The sequence below is a fragment of the Chelon labrosus genome (assembly GCF_963514085.1).
Source record: "Chelon labrosus genome assembly, chromosome: 3".
Classification (NCBI taxonomy): domain Eukaryota; kingdom Metazoa; phylum Chordata; class Actinopteri; order Mugiliformes; family Mugilidae; genus Chelon; species Chelon labrosus.
In genome coordinates this window covers 23624159-23638855 of record NC_140339.1, presented here as the reverse complement: position 1 = coordinate 23638855, position 14697 = coordinate 23624159, and the positions used below count along the sequence as shown (strand labels likewise).

The 14697-nt window shown below is 38.6% G+C and overlaps 4 protein-coding genes across 4 annotated transcripts; all 4 read right to left on the bottom strand.

Annotated features, from left to right (window-relative positions):
• Positions 1-40: 40 nt before the first annotated feature.
• On the bottom strand, positions 41-2609 carry cyba (cytochrome b-245, alpha polypeptide). The gene is made up of 6 exons (XM_084541853.1): positions 2496-2609; positions 2184-2253; positions 1557-1631; positions 1375-1458; positions 1156-1237; positions 41-801 (listed from the first exon to the last, which is right to left on the bottom strand). The coding sequence occupies exons 1-6, from the start codon at positions 2551-2553 to the stop codon at positions 616-618; spliced, it is 555 nt and encodes a 184-aa protein (XP_084397979.1). The 5' UTR covers positions 2554-2609; the 3' UTR covers positions 41-615.
• A 1037-nt stretch (positions 2610-3646) lies between these two features.
• On the bottom strand, positions 3647-8457 carry mvda (mevalonate (diphospho) decarboxylase a). The gene is made up of 10 exons (XM_084575046.1): positions 8240-8457; positions 7964-8034; positions 7497-7611; positions 7255-7401; positions 6688-6887; positions 6497-6571; positions 6124-6342; positions 5656-5771; positions 4569-4677; positions 3647-4280 (listed from the first exon to the last, which is right to left on the bottom strand). The coding sequence occupies exons 1-10, from the start codon at positions 8313-8315 to the stop codon at positions 4200-4202; spliced, it is 1209 nt and encodes a 402-aa protein (XP_084431172.1). The 5' UTR covers positions 8316-8457; the 3' UTR covers positions 3647-4199.
• A 967-nt stretch (positions 8458-9424) lies between these two features.
• Positions 9425-12443, bottom strand: pdcd5 (programmed cell death 5). The gene is made up of 6 exons (XM_084575047.1): positions 12280-12443; positions 10919-10959; positions 10560-10621; positions 10383-10474; positions 10220-10291; positions 9425-10145 (listed from the first exon to the last, which is right to left on the bottom strand). Exons 1-6 carry the CDS (start codon positions 12343-12345, stop codon positions 10098-10100), a joined length of 381 nt encoding a protein of 126 aa, XP_084431173.1. The 5' UTR covers positions 12346-12443; the 3' UTR covers positions 9425-10097.
• A 247-nt stretch (positions 12444-12690) lies between these two features.
• Positions 12691-14393, bottom strand: uraha (urate (5-hydroxyiso-) hydrolase a; the record flags this gene model as incomplete). The annotated part of the gene is made up of 4 exons (XM_084574568.1): positions 12691-13031; positions 13201-13336; positions 13443-13582; positions 14340-14393. The coding sequence occupies 4 exons, from the start codon at positions 14391-14393 to the stop codon at positions 12942-12944; spliced, it is 420 nt and encodes a 139-aa protein (XP_084430694.1). The 3' UTR covers positions 12691-12941.
• Positions 14394-14697: the final 304 nt, after the last annotated feature.

Sequence of the window (14697 nt, the reverse complement as noted above, 5' to 3'; positions counted from 1 at the left end):
GCAAATGTCTATTCTTGAAATAATGAGGAAACTTGTAAAGTACAATAAGAAAGTACAAAGGTCATGTTTTAATGATATCAGGGATTTATTTACAAGATGTAACAAATACAGCCACAAAATAATATGTCTATTTGATATCAAACTTGATCCTATCCAGCAGTATTGTTTAATCAGTACTGCAGGATCATTTACCTTCAAGAAGTACACAAATACACAGGAATTAAGAACATAACTCAAAAGTACTGTATTCATGGCAACACAGTGATATGGATGCAACTTCAAAGACATGGTGGTTGGGACAGAAAACAGGGTTGTTTGAACATTTACTAGAATGACAACATACGTATAGTCGTCTAAATTCAGAATGTTTGTTTGTGGTTGCCACTTAGCAGCTATAGCATTCACATTTATCTTCTGTGCCGTGTTTTTTGTTACAGAATTAAGTATGATTCACTTCAGCTGTTCTCCTCTGTAAGTCTGAGTAACAAGGTGTGTACCCAACATGCTGCCCAGCCACTAGCTTCACTAAACTTCAGAAAACTATTCGTTCATTCAGAATCACAGAACAAGTCTCATTGTATCTGGTTTTGATTGAGATACGGAGGATGGGGCTGGTTACTCGTCCTTAACAGAGATGGGGTTGTCATAGGCTGCTCCCTCCAGGTCCCTTATCTTCTTGTGCACTTCTGCAGGAGGTCTTGGTGGTGGATTCTGTGGAGGATTCTTGATACTCTCTGCAACTGGCTTCCTGGTCTCCTTCCGTGGAAGAATGGGCTCCCAGTGTTCACCTCGGATAGCTGCCTAGAAAGCAGGAAGAGGACAAGTCAGTAAGATGAAGTTAGTTATTGTTCGAATATGAAAAACAACAATAAGATTAAAAAGGGGACCTTATCTTACACATTCCCGTTTGTGTGCTTACTTTAGAAGTAAGCTTAGAAACGCTTTATAACCCTGTGACAAATCTAGAGCTGTTGAAGTCAGTCACACCCCTAACTGGTCAGATTTCTCAACTACAGGGCCATGTCTCAACAGTGCTACCAGTAATGAAACACTCTCTTCCTCCTTGTTTCCATTTCCTCGTTTCCGTCAAAGTTAACAATGTTTAACCTGCTCGACTGGAAAAAAGGGCATGACCATCAAAATCTGCCAACTTACTGCAAGGTAGATGAGGCTGGCGATGCCAAGGCAGACACATCCAAGGACAGTTGCCAGCATAAAACCTCCAGGCACACAGATTCTAATGGAGGGAATAACAAATTGATCTTGAGGGCAAAAGACTAGACGGACAAGTCACAAACCCTTTGAGAGAGAGGGTGGTTGTGAATAAAAGGAATGCTGTTTGACAAAGGAAAGTGTCTGAGATAATGAACTCACGCTGCATGCAAAAATGCCCTGACATAGTAGTTCCTTGTCAATGGTCCAAAGGATTTTACACACACTGTGAAGCAGTACTGGCCCCTGAAGAGAAAACAAGACACAAGAATGAGCAATAAGCGTTGCAGCCAGTCAACTCAACTTGTCCATTAAAGAGTGTTAAATTACACAGCATCACTTACGTTCTCTCTACACTTGTTCCTTTGGCCCTCTTGCTTCTGGGATACTCAAGTAGACACACAAACACCCCAGCTGCACTAGTTAACTGTCAAGGCCATTCTTTGTTATAATAATAACATTACTTATTTATGTGCAACTTATGTGCCCTACAGGCTGTAAATACATCATAAAGATATAAATACACAGTTCAGTTATAAACGAGAATAAAAATAATTATTAGTGACCACGAGCAAATTTAGCAGGAAGGACAAGAAGGAAGCACAGAAAGTATTTTGCAGGTACACTGAAGTGGTTCAGGCCATTATATCGTAAAACAATCCATTATGATTTCCACATCATTGAACCCAGTGTATGTGTGACGTATCATTTTTTAAATAAATTCTGTATTTGTTGTGCGTACAGACATAATTTAAAATCAATGTACACACAGCACTACTGTTTTATGCAGGCATTTACTGTATATTTTCTAAATCGCATTTGTGGTCTTAAGCTCGTGATTTGGAAATTCTTGCACAACATGCAACCATAAAAATAGAGGAAAGTTAAAAGCAAACCAAGACACCAAAAAGAGACAACATGAGCATCACTTGTTTAGATTAAACCTTTTGAATATAAAGTTAAAAGGATACACTGAATACGCAGCAAACTGCCAGCCTCTGAACAAGCCACTCACACCCACAATCCCTCCAGTGAGGAGAACTGAAAGGAGAAAACAGGAAGGTAAAACAAAAAAAAAAATCAAACATACATTTTATGCCTCCAAGCAAATGAAATCTTCAAAGTTAAAATTATTTGCAAAATTGACTTCTGAACAAACCGGATAAGGCAGGTCAAAATAACATTTTAACATGAAGACATTGCATTTGAAATGACTGTTCACTGATTTCTGAGAATCACAGATAAATACCCTTTTTCATTGTCGACAAAGGTTTTATACTCACTGAGGCCTGAAGCCAGAGCCTGCTCATTGGCCCACATTGCCCACTCGATTTTCCCCATTGTGCTCAGCAGCCTCTCTGCGGTCCGATGAAACTCTTCAGGCGGCGACTCACGAATCTGATAGTCTGTACAAGGAAGAGAGAGTATTTACGTGGTGTGAGGTGTGGAGATGTGCAGACTGGGAGGAGGCAGGCCGTATGTTAGCCAGTCCCCGTTTCAGTCGTCATTTCCCGAAGATAATAATAAAACTGTAGCACCGCGGCAGAGGAGGGACCAACCAGTCCAACTTACCTGACAGGTATAATACAGACAAACGAGTCAGGGAAGTAGCCTGCATGGAGTTTTTCTGGGCGCTGTAATCATAAAGTTAGACTGTTTTTCTCCAGTGGAATTATGGCGATATCTTTGATTTATTTATATGTAGATCTATACATCTCTCTCTCTCTCTCTCTCGACCACTCTGTCTCTCTACATACACACGTGGACAAAATTGGTACCCCTATGTTAAAGAAAGAAAAACCCACGGTGGTCACTGAGCTTGAAACTGACAAAAGTAATAATAAAAATTACTGAAAATCAGCTAACGAAAATCAAACATTTAGTTTGAATTGAGGTTCGACAGAGTAATTTAAAAAAAACAAACAAACTAATGAAACTGGCCTGGACAAAAAGGATGGTACCCCTAGAAAGCTAAGGGGAGGGTTGTCTCAGGAGATTAGAAAGAAAATTATAGACAAGCAATATAAACAAACGTGTTAAAGTTAAAGGCTATAAGACCATCTCCACGCAGCTTGATCAGTTATCGATCTAGGGAATGTGGAGGCCAGGTCAACACCTTGTGCTGTTCTTCATGTTTTTTGAGTTGTTCCTAAAGTGTTTTTGTGTGTGTGTGTCTGTGTCAGGCTGCATCCTGCTGGGGATGGCTGCTGCCATCAAGGAATGTCATTGCTATGGGGCGGGGGGTGCCTGGTCTGGTCTATGTGGGTGGTGCATGAATAAGTAATTTATATCTATATCTACATTATATATCAGACATATTGTGTCTGTAACTGGGATTTTCTTTTCTTTACTTTTCACGGTTGAGCCTGAAAAATTAATGCATGAGCATATTTGAATCTGAAGATGAAATGACGCAATAGACATGAGAAAATCATCTGGATTAAAATATATTTTATTTTTGTGCAATACAATTCACAAAAAAATATCTATATAGTGTAAATTCCAAATTTTAACAAGATGGAAACCACAATTATAACACCCTCCTTAAATACATTGACATATAAACACATATTTGCTCAGATAAGTCAGAGAGCACAAGGGCAGCTGCAGGGATGAAGAGTTTTTATAGCTCCAAGTATTGCTGAAGGCCAGAGTATGTATTTATTTACTTCCTGAGAGTTGAGCTCATGTGCATCTGCACCTGTAGAAATGTAGTCAACATACAGGAATAATATGCTTTAATGAGATGAAATGAGACACCAGTACAGTTTGATATTTGAAGGGGGACATACTAGTATCCATGATTGTGAGGGAGGTGCCTAGTTTGCTGGTATTTGTAAAATTTGTAAACTAGCTGCATATGACTGATGTGAATTTGATATTTGCTGCACTGGCTTCATTATTGCCCCCCGGGGACAAATAAAGTTTTCTGAATCTGAATCTGAATCTGAATTATTCCTCAGAAGAACTCTTTGAGCTACAGGGCATCACATGATCTTCTTGGGCAGGCCATCAGACAAAAGCAGGTGCTGAGTGGGATCCTCAACAACACAAGGTCCTGGTCCAGCCTTGAAAGAGAGAAATCATGTCACTGACTTATTTCAACTTTTTCTTTTATATCGAAGAATAGACTTGTCCTGTTTGTGTTAAGAGTCATACAAACAAACACTGAATTCAATTTAAAAGTTTGAGCTACATAAATATAAACGTACGTTATAAACGTAAAATAAAACAGTCAAATGACACAGGCTGGATTTTCTCTAGGGTTCTTCCTGTAACAACTGTAATAACTGACACGTCATCTCTTCCTCCTACATATATTGTGCAGGATGTCAAAATTTTATTTATGTGTTTACCTTGGTACTAATCATGTAGTTTATTCCCTTTGGCACTGGCTCTAGGCCAATAGCCTGTATCAGTTCCTCGGACAGAGCTGTGTGGTTGACTGGAAGACCCTTAATAAAGCTGAAGAAGGAAGAGGGAAGGAAAACTCAGTGACACAATTCAAAGAGGTTGAACGCAAACAAAAGTAATTCAATAGTTTTAAATAAAGACTAACTCACTCATTCTATTTACTGGAATTTACAGTGTATTCTCAAAGTATTCAGACCCCCTCACTTTTTGCAGATTTCCATCCGGCACCCAATAACGATTTAAGATTTAAAAATAAAAAAATTAAATCTCTCATTTAAAAAGTTATTCATATGTTTAATTTATGACTTTGATTATTCTCCTCTATGGCATCAGTAGATTTAACTCTTCTTGGGTTATTCTCGACTTTGCACATCTGGTTCTTCGGGGCACTTATTTCAGATGAGAGAATCATTACCTCGTGCTCTCAGCTCTTTAAACTCCATGCAGGCTACCATATGCCTTTTGCTCAGGAGAGCCTTCAGTCTAGCTGCACTACAATGAGGACCTGATTAATGGAGTTCTCCTGAAGTAGTTAACCTTCCAGCATGTTCTCTCATCTCTGCTGAGGACTCCTCAAGCTCTATTAGAGTAAACATTGGGTTTTTGCTTGCCTCCCTGACCAAGACCCTTCTTGCTTGATCATTCAGTTTGAATGGATGGCCAACTCTGGGAAGACTCCTTGTAGTGCTAATCTTCTTACTCTATTGAGTCTACTGTGGGAACACTAAGAGCTGAACAATGTCTACAACGTATTCCTTGGACTTCATGGCTTAAGTTTTGTCCTGACATGCATGTGTGAATTGTAAGACCTCTGGTATGTCTTTCTAAGCAACTGAGTACGGTAGTTTACATATCTCTAGGTCTAGAGACATTTTACAATATTGACTGCCACAGCAGGTAGTTTGAAGACTTTTGTAAATGCGATATTTCAGAATCCACTGTATGTGAAAACCATATATGTAACTCAATTTTATATTTAAAAAAAATATTCGTTTGTATGACAGCAATGTCTGGGGTCTACCAACTCACTGTTCTCCGTTGGTCTCTGGGGGGAAGAAATGTTGAACCACCTGGACAAACTCAGGAACATGCTGCTTCAAAGTGAAGATCACCGCATTGGGTCCTGCATCAAAAGTGTAGGCCACCTTCAAGGAAGGAAACAGACCATAACTGTCATATAAAGAGGGAGAGTCTTCCTGTTCCCCAGTTTGAAAAAAAAAAACCTCACAAGTTTCATTACCTCTCTTAGAAACTCAGGTGCATGAACTCACGCAAATTTCTAACAAGGGCAAAATGTCATTTCCCTTTTTTATTTACAGAAATTTACTGTGCCTGAATAAAATTTAGTTTACTTTCTGTTATCACCAGAGGGTTGCTAAGCCTGTAAATGTAACAGATACTTAATGTAGGGTAAATACACAGCTGTCCAAATACGTTAAAGACACACCATATTAAAACACTCTGCTTTCTCAGCAAGAGACTTGTGAAACTGCTCACCCGTGTCTCCCCGTAATGCCTGTTATAACGATGCACCAAGCTGATGACTTGCTGAGAGACACTATTGAGGTAGAAGATGGGAGGGTATGTGTCAAGGCAGGTGGCATGAAACTGGTTGCTGTCCTTCATGGTTAGTTCAGCAAAGGCAGGGAAGTCCTTTTTTTGCACTGCTGCAATCATTTCGTCCATCCGGTCTGGGACGACAGATTCAGCGCGGTGCTAAACACACACACACACACACATGATGTACACAAACTTCCTGTGTTAATCAGCGGGATTTAAATAAACCGCAAACCCATACCATCCTGATTCCTAATAGTTTTAAGAGTTATGTTAATGTATTGAAATGCATGAAAGGGGGTGAGCAAAGTACCTTTAATAGACAGCTTGTTTGTACACTGGTTTGCATCCCAGAGGTGCTGCCTATGGGCTTCCGCTCGGCACTAGCCTGTGACAAATTACACCTGCATTAACACTTCAACTCATTTCAGTTAAAGTACACATGTTACGCACTAATAAAGATACAGTCTTCACTTTGTCTCACACATGCACGGTCAGACCTACCACTAAAACAAGGATTCTGAGCTCAGGCCAATGAGTCTCTGGCTCCACCTGCTGGGCTAGACTGTCTTTCCCATCGTCTTTGTTTCCCATGATCCACTGGACAAACCCCCCATACATGCTGCGGCATGCACTGCCTGAGCCTTGACGAGCAATCCCAGACAGCTCTCCTTCTACGCCAAACACCCGAGCCAGCGTGTACACTAAAACACAGGGACAACCCAGTGAGTGAGAGGAAAAAGACACTGACATAAAGTGTAGATGTAGCAAATAAAGTAGACAACACTGCTTAGATGGGACAAGAAAAACAGAACATTTTACAGTTTTGTATTTAGCAAATAATATTTATGCAGTTAATTAAAATAACACAGAAATTCACACTGACTTCGATACTGAAAAGAAGCTGTTAGCCTTTCAAAAAATTTGTGTTCAATCTTTAATTTTATTCATATATTGTCAATAACAATTCAAATTGTCTCAAGACGATTTACAGAATGCAGAGCCTGAAAACCCAAGAGCCCAGGACCAGTGTGCTTTCAACCATGTACTGAACACTGGACTTTCTCTCACCTAGACAAGCGAATCCAGCTGCTGAAGAGGCGAGTCCAGCCGCAGTGGGAAAGTTGTTAACCGAGCAGATGTGGACTTTGTGTGACAAACCAGTCGAATCCAAACCAGGGTGTCCATCATTCCGCCTCTTCCGTGCTAGTCGTCGAACTGAACACAGAGACAAATGACACTGTGCTCTCTCCACTCAACATTTTTGTTAACTCTATGGTTTTGAGAGGAAAAATAAAACAGCCAGAACTCACTCTCTCTCAGACAGGACTGGAGTCTTGGATGGGTTATGTCCTCTTCTTTGCCATTGAGCCATATTCGATCTTCCTGAAATGATCTGCTGGTTGCAACTGTTGTGGTTGTTTTCAGCTATACAGAAGTAATGCAAGGCAGAGCTATAAAACCGTACCACTAATGTAGTGACAGATTTAAAGTCTTGACATAGGTATACAAGCTATACCACCATTTATGAGACCCATCATCAAGACAAACTTGAATCAGAATGAATATGATATCTGGCAATGATTCAGAAAGTAGAAACCATGTCTCACAGGTGTTTCCTGAGTTTGGAGGACTGACTTCACAATGCACACAACAGTAACACAACTTGACTGTCTTCTTTGAACACATTAGTTTAAGGACAGCTGCAAACACCACCTTGACAAGGACCGTAAGAGGGCTGACATATACTTCATAAACCGTCTCTTGTTTAGTCAAATACCTGGTCCTGATGCAGCGTGACGCTCAGAGATGAGTTAATGGGTAGAATTAATTCTTCATTTCTCTTCCCCCCTGAAAAAGATACGTTTACATAAGAAGATACGCTTTATGCAATGCACAACTGAGCTGTTACCAGATACTACGAAACAATATAAATATACTGACTACAGTAGGCTACTCAATTTAAGAGCAGACAACACACACATGGTTGATTTAAGCGGATTTAGGATCCAAACCTAACAAGGCTAACATAAACTGAAGTCGAGGTCATACTCACAGTACTTAATGACAGCTATATTCACAGGAGCAGTGCACGTAACTATATTTGGCTTGTCCATAGTTTCCTCAGGCATAGCTTTGCATATAAACTGACGTTTGTACAGGTTACACTACCTGACTGCTCTTAGACTGTTCAGGGCTCTTCTCGTGTTTCGCATCTACAGTGTAGCTAAATCAACCTAACAGTGGAGTTTCCTTGTAGACTTACCCGATTGGCTGGGGTTGAACATGTGACCACTCCTACTAACCAATCAGTGTCAAGACGTGTTTTGTGGATGTCTGAATAGCCAATGAGAAGTCATCTGACCACGGTCGTTCGAAATGGGGCAAGGACGTGGGCCAACCCACAACTGTTGGACTCACTGTATGGCAGGTGTAGTGTTGATTCATCCAAGTTATTAGGAAATGTATATAACAGGGTAGGGAAAGTAACAAAGAGTAAGTATTGCACCTGTGAGCTGAGCTGATGAGTTGACAAGTGCAATCATTTCAAGTGATGTGCAATAACAGTGACTTATAATGTGAATGAGATCATGTCATGTTAAATATTTTTGTACATTTTTTTTTATATATTCTAGTTTTTTACATTTCCTTTACTTTTTTATTTATTTTTATTCCAGTACTTCTTCGGCACCGTAGGGGGACCTTAAGTCACCTTAATTTCGTCTCGGCTGTCTTCGTCGACCTTTTTTTTTCTTTCTTTTTTTTATAAACACTCTATTCTATTCTATTGATAATCACTTGAGTATTTGCATTTTAAACTCAGTTACATGTCTTTCATTTGAGAATAGTACTTAAACACATTGCAATACAAACATTACTATGCAGTAAAGTACCAAAGTTACTGTTACATTTAGCTCCACGTTGAGCAGTGACACCCCTTAAACACCATTAGTATTTACAATCCAGTGAAGTATTTTCTTGCACAACTCCATTTCCTTCATTATTCAACTCTGGCCCATTACTCTACAATATACTGTTTGTGTTTTTTTTTTTTTTGGGAAAGCTTGGTTATTATCTTCTGGGGTACTGGTCATGCCAAAGAAGTTATTAGAGATTAAAAAAAATATTCTCACATACCTCATTTGATTTTATTTAAAAAGTTTTAGGATACATTTGGCAATCTATTAACAATTCTGAAACTGAAAATGTGAAATGTTAAAGTGAATCAGCAAAAATATGTTTGCTCATCCATACAGAAACGGCAAGTCTGTGTACTGATACTGCAAATGTTTTCTTTTCCACTTAGTGTAAAATCCCAAATGGATGCATGAAGACTTATTCATATGCTATAGGATCATCTCAGAAAAAAGCACATTTGTACTTATTATTTTGTTTTTAAAGTTTTATGTAAACATTTAAGATACATATCAGCAACGAGAAAAAAATCCAAGATCCAAAGCCAAACAATAGTTTAACCTGGAATAGAAAACAAGATGTTGTATGAACAGTCTAGACAAAATGCATCAGCCGCAGCTTGTTTTGCATTTTGCCTAGCTTCTTATGTTTGAAGAACATCATTTATGGTTGAAATAAGGGGAGAAGAAAACAAGTACTTTTGAGAATAAAGGACTGGAGTAGCCCAACAGTGCCATCAGTTGTCAGTGGTACAACACAAGCAGTATAATTTGTAGCAACATCCGTTGCAAAAGAAAAGCTTTGACACTGTGTGCATTCTACCCCCCACCACATGCTGCAGTATCAACCAAATGTCCTTGTTCTTGCTGCTTGGTTTGTAGTTTCCAAAGACACACAGAAGCTCGTGTGGCATCCCAGGATCTAGCAAACAGGTCAAAGTCCCAGTAAAGCACATCATCTCCTGCCTCCTTGACTCATTCCAGGGCTCCTGTTTGAAGTTAGTAATCGTCCTCATCATCTGAGTCCATCACCCTCCTTCTGTTGAACTGCCAGACACCGAGAATTAGAACCGCACAAGACCAAGTGACTGAAAATGATCTGACATTTCAGTGGGACTTACTGTGACAGTCGTCTTTTTCTCTGTTTGCTGACTGACTTTTTCCAGGATCTCGATCAGGCCTGACTCTGAAATCTAACAACAAAGAAACCCTGTTTATTGCACTGCTGTGACGTGAACAAATATCAATACACAATGCTTCAAGCATTTCAGGTTATGTTCTTACCTTTCCTCCTAACTTTCCAAAACGAGCCATCTGAATGAGATAGTTTTCAACTGCATTTGCCTTCTCTGGTTTCACCAAAGCAAGATTGCTCACTGAATGAAAGGAAATAAGAGGACATCATTAATTTCCACTGGAAAATTTCAGTAGGCTAAAAGATGAATCTAAGAGGACACTTACATCTGGCACGGGCAGACTGGTCTAGAACTTGAGCCAATATAGAGTTCCTCATATCAGATTCTCTGTGAATAAAATGTATTATTACAACTACTCAATATTCATAACTGGTTGGAGTCAAGAGTGAGACCAATAAAAATGAAACTGAAATACACATTTAGTCAACTATAAAGCCTCTACACCCACAGCTATGCTGAAAAGTTTAATGTCATATAGAGGTTATAACTTATATTCTTACACTTATATTCTGTAAGAAATAAAAATGCTTACTATGGATTTGAAGTAGCTCTGTGTGTGTGTGCGTGTATACATATATATATTACAGTCACTATAATTGTGTGTTTTTAAATTACACATCTTACCGTTGTTTGGCCTCCTCTCCTTGTTGATTATTTGAAGTATCCTGAAAGTATATGGGAGAAAGCACTATCAAATACACTGTAGGATGTATTTCTGCATTCAACTAGAAGATGCACAATCTAAAAAAATGATTTTCATTCAACCACTAGTCCCCTACTTTTGCAATGTGAATAGATACTAAAATACATTAATAATAACTAACAACTGCCAGCACACACATTTATTGGTTTCCCCATGGCCATCTTGCTAAAAACTCACATTTACTTTTTTAGTATCACATTTTGAATCCCACTTGGTTAAAAATCTGTTAAACTTGCCTGGAAGAACTGACTCAGTGCATCTGATCACTCTCTACTTAGTCAATATCAAGGCAGTAGGTGAAGGATTGCATAGGATTATGTTTCAGTTAAAATATTTTATTATTTGAAATGTTTTGACACTGAATGTCTGTCTCCATCTTGATAACGGCTGGAAGACTGATGAAAACACCAGGGAAATATACTCATTTTGCCAGTTCATTAGGTACACTAGTGAAAACAAATGCAATATAACTAACCTGCACAAAATCCTAGTCTAGGTTACGGTATTTGGGATTTGTTATGAGAGCTGTTGATTCAACCGGTTTTCTCATTTGTATCTAATGAAAATGGCAAGTGAGTGTAAGATATATTACTTTGTTGTATACCAGACAATGACGTACATAATAACAGTATGTTACCTAAAACCAAATCAAACTTATAAGGTATTGTGTTTTCCTTGGGAAGAAAGGAAGAAATGACTGTACTGCAACCTACTTGAGGTAGGAAAAGTATCTGGAACCCTGAGTATTAAAGCATAACCAAAACTGCATTGATGAGGTTGACACCAATATAAATATTGTTGTTCCAAAGCTCCAAATCAGTTGCTTATATTAGTTATGTACCAGACATAATTAGACATTTTGAAATAAAGATGTCCTCAGCCAGCTGAAGGCATCACTGTATATACTTATTGTGTCTAACACAGTATATACAGTACTGTACAGTTTTAACAGAGTCCATTGTCTACATAATAACTCGCTGTTGCTGGTCAACCACGTTAACGTTTAAACGCTAGAGGGGTGTGAACTGACTATATTTAACACAAAGCTAGCACCGGTCTGTTAGCTACCACTGTGATTTGTGCGACAGTGGCGATAAGTGCGCTTCATTTACACTAAACATGACTCTCATGAGTGAGTTCTGTTTATCCACTGAGTGACAGTTAAGTTTGCGAGCTGGGTGAAGACGGTTGGTTTAGCTACATTAGCTCGTAGCATACTGAGCTCAGCATCTCCTTTTAAGGCAGGCGCACACACGCTTCCCTGCTCACATTCAGTCCTTACCCCGTGCTTTGCTTGTAGCTCCGCCATTCTTTGCCGCCTAATCGCCTCTAATTCGTCGTCTGCCATAGTTTATTGCGATAACGTAGACGCAAAAGACTGAAAAAGGATGAGCTAGCGTAATAAAGATCCTACTACTCCCATCAAAAGGAAGGCCCTACCCTACCTAGCTCAGGGGAGAGTAATCAACATCGAAAAAAAGTCGATCGGACACTCAGAGTAAAATAATCGAGCACAGACAGGATCGTGTAGGAGAAAATAAAATATTCATTTTACAGTATAATCAGTCAATCAATTGTATTGAGATTTAACTAAGTTTTACAAGAGAACAATGAAAAAGACAGAGTACATGTAACAGAATTTTTTAATTACATACATTATTTTTAAGTCAGTAAGTGAACAAAGACTGTTTTTTGGACATTGAAATTAATAATTCAGACACTGCACAATCTGATTTGCAATAGGCATTAGACTAAACATTGTAGACTAAATTACAGAGTAAGCAAATTAATAAAGAGTGGTTTAATTGTCAAAAAAACAAAAACAGACAAACAAATGTATAAGCCTATTGATCACTCGTTGCTACCTAAAATTACAGTCTTTCAGATGGAGCATTGTTCTTGGTGGAGTTGCCTCTTCCGCTGATGTGTTAGTGGACTTGAATTCTAGCTCCCTCTGTATGTACTGTAAGAGAAACGACTCAGAAGCAGAGGAACATGGTACTTTTGTCCTGAGTCACTTATAGTGAAGACAATCTGCAAAAAATAAAAATAAAAGTACAGCCTGTTAAATAGGAAATACATATTCTGTAATTGTGTTACAAAAATATGATAGCAGCACAAGGAAATAAAGCATCAGTCCGCCTGAGAATGAAATCTGAGGATGATAAGATGTCAACACATGCAATTTTGAGCCATTCCTTACCTCAACATAGGGGTAAAATGAAGTTTGTCCCATACTAGCCCAGTACTGAGCAGTCTCAAAATGCAGTTTGTACACACCAGGTGTAAAGAGTTGCTGTGTGATAAGTCCTGGGCAACGTCCATCGTTGTTAGTAGTTCTGTTCAACATAAGTTTGAAGATCTGTTAACACTGACATGCATTTTTACAGTATTTGAGATTTTCACTGTTATTCTTGATGGTCTTGTGATTTTTTAGGTTGTTACCCAGTGGTTATCAAATCCCAAGCACTAGTAGAGGGGTCCTGCTGATAAAGGCTGAGGGCCATGTTTGACCCAGGGACCCCCATTGCAATGTTCAGCACATGAGTGGTCAGAGGACTAGGTGAGCCGGCCATTGACGTGATCTTCGGGATAGATGCAAGAAGCAACATTTTAAAGATGTAAACTTTATTCTGAAGAAATCACATTAAACCATAATATAAAAACACTTTTTGGCTTTATTCATGCTAAAAATATATATTACTATACATATTCATGTTGGTCTAGTTATCACAGTTATTAGGACCACTATCAAACTTTTCAGACAGTCAGCAATGAAACCGTGTTCAAATATGGCACAGGGAAACATTTTGATGCGTAGGATAATATTATTTATAATGTATTTTCTACTATCTCCATTGGTTACAAAAGGTTCAACTTTTCAATAATGAGAAAATGAATGTATTAAAAGAATGTGTAGTACTTGCTAGTGCCATTCAGAACAATAAAGCTACATTTAATACTAATATTAATAATGTTTTTATACTAAATAATCAGTAATATAGTAAATCTCTGAGTCAGCTGCCTTCAAATACCCTCATATTATAAAAAGTGGGGAGAAAAAATGAAATCAGTAAAGTCTAAACCGTAGACAACTGAACAGAAAACACTAGTTTACAACTAACTTCACTAAAACAGTAAATGCTGTGGTCAATAAAATTTTAGAAAATTTTCCAAATTTGAACAACCACATAAACCAGTTATTTACTATTTCAGATTCTGGCATGTTGACTGTGGCCATTGTATCCTCGGCCAGAGTTAATAAAACTCGCGTGTGTGATACAATACATACATATTTTAAATATATAATGCTACTTCATGTAATGTAAGTTTTGGGCTTACCTTATTTGCAGGCACAATGTGACCCTTCAGTTGCTGCAGCCTGAATGCACTCATGTGCACTGATATATAAAATCTAAACTGGGTCAACACTTTTAACCGAAAAATGCAATTTTATGCTTTATTTAACAGCATCAGATTTTTATCACGTTACTGTCGGGGAAGTGCTGCACTCTGTCCTGTTCAGCATGACTTTCAATACACATGAGCTTATCTTTTTGTCAACAGAAGACCAGTTGTGCAAGAACATCTTTTATCACGCTTTGTTTTCAGCACTTTGAACTTGAGTAGAAGTGGATGGTTGGAGTGGGTTGCTCTGGGGCCGAGGTCTATGCAGATCAAATGGTATTAAAAGTCTTTT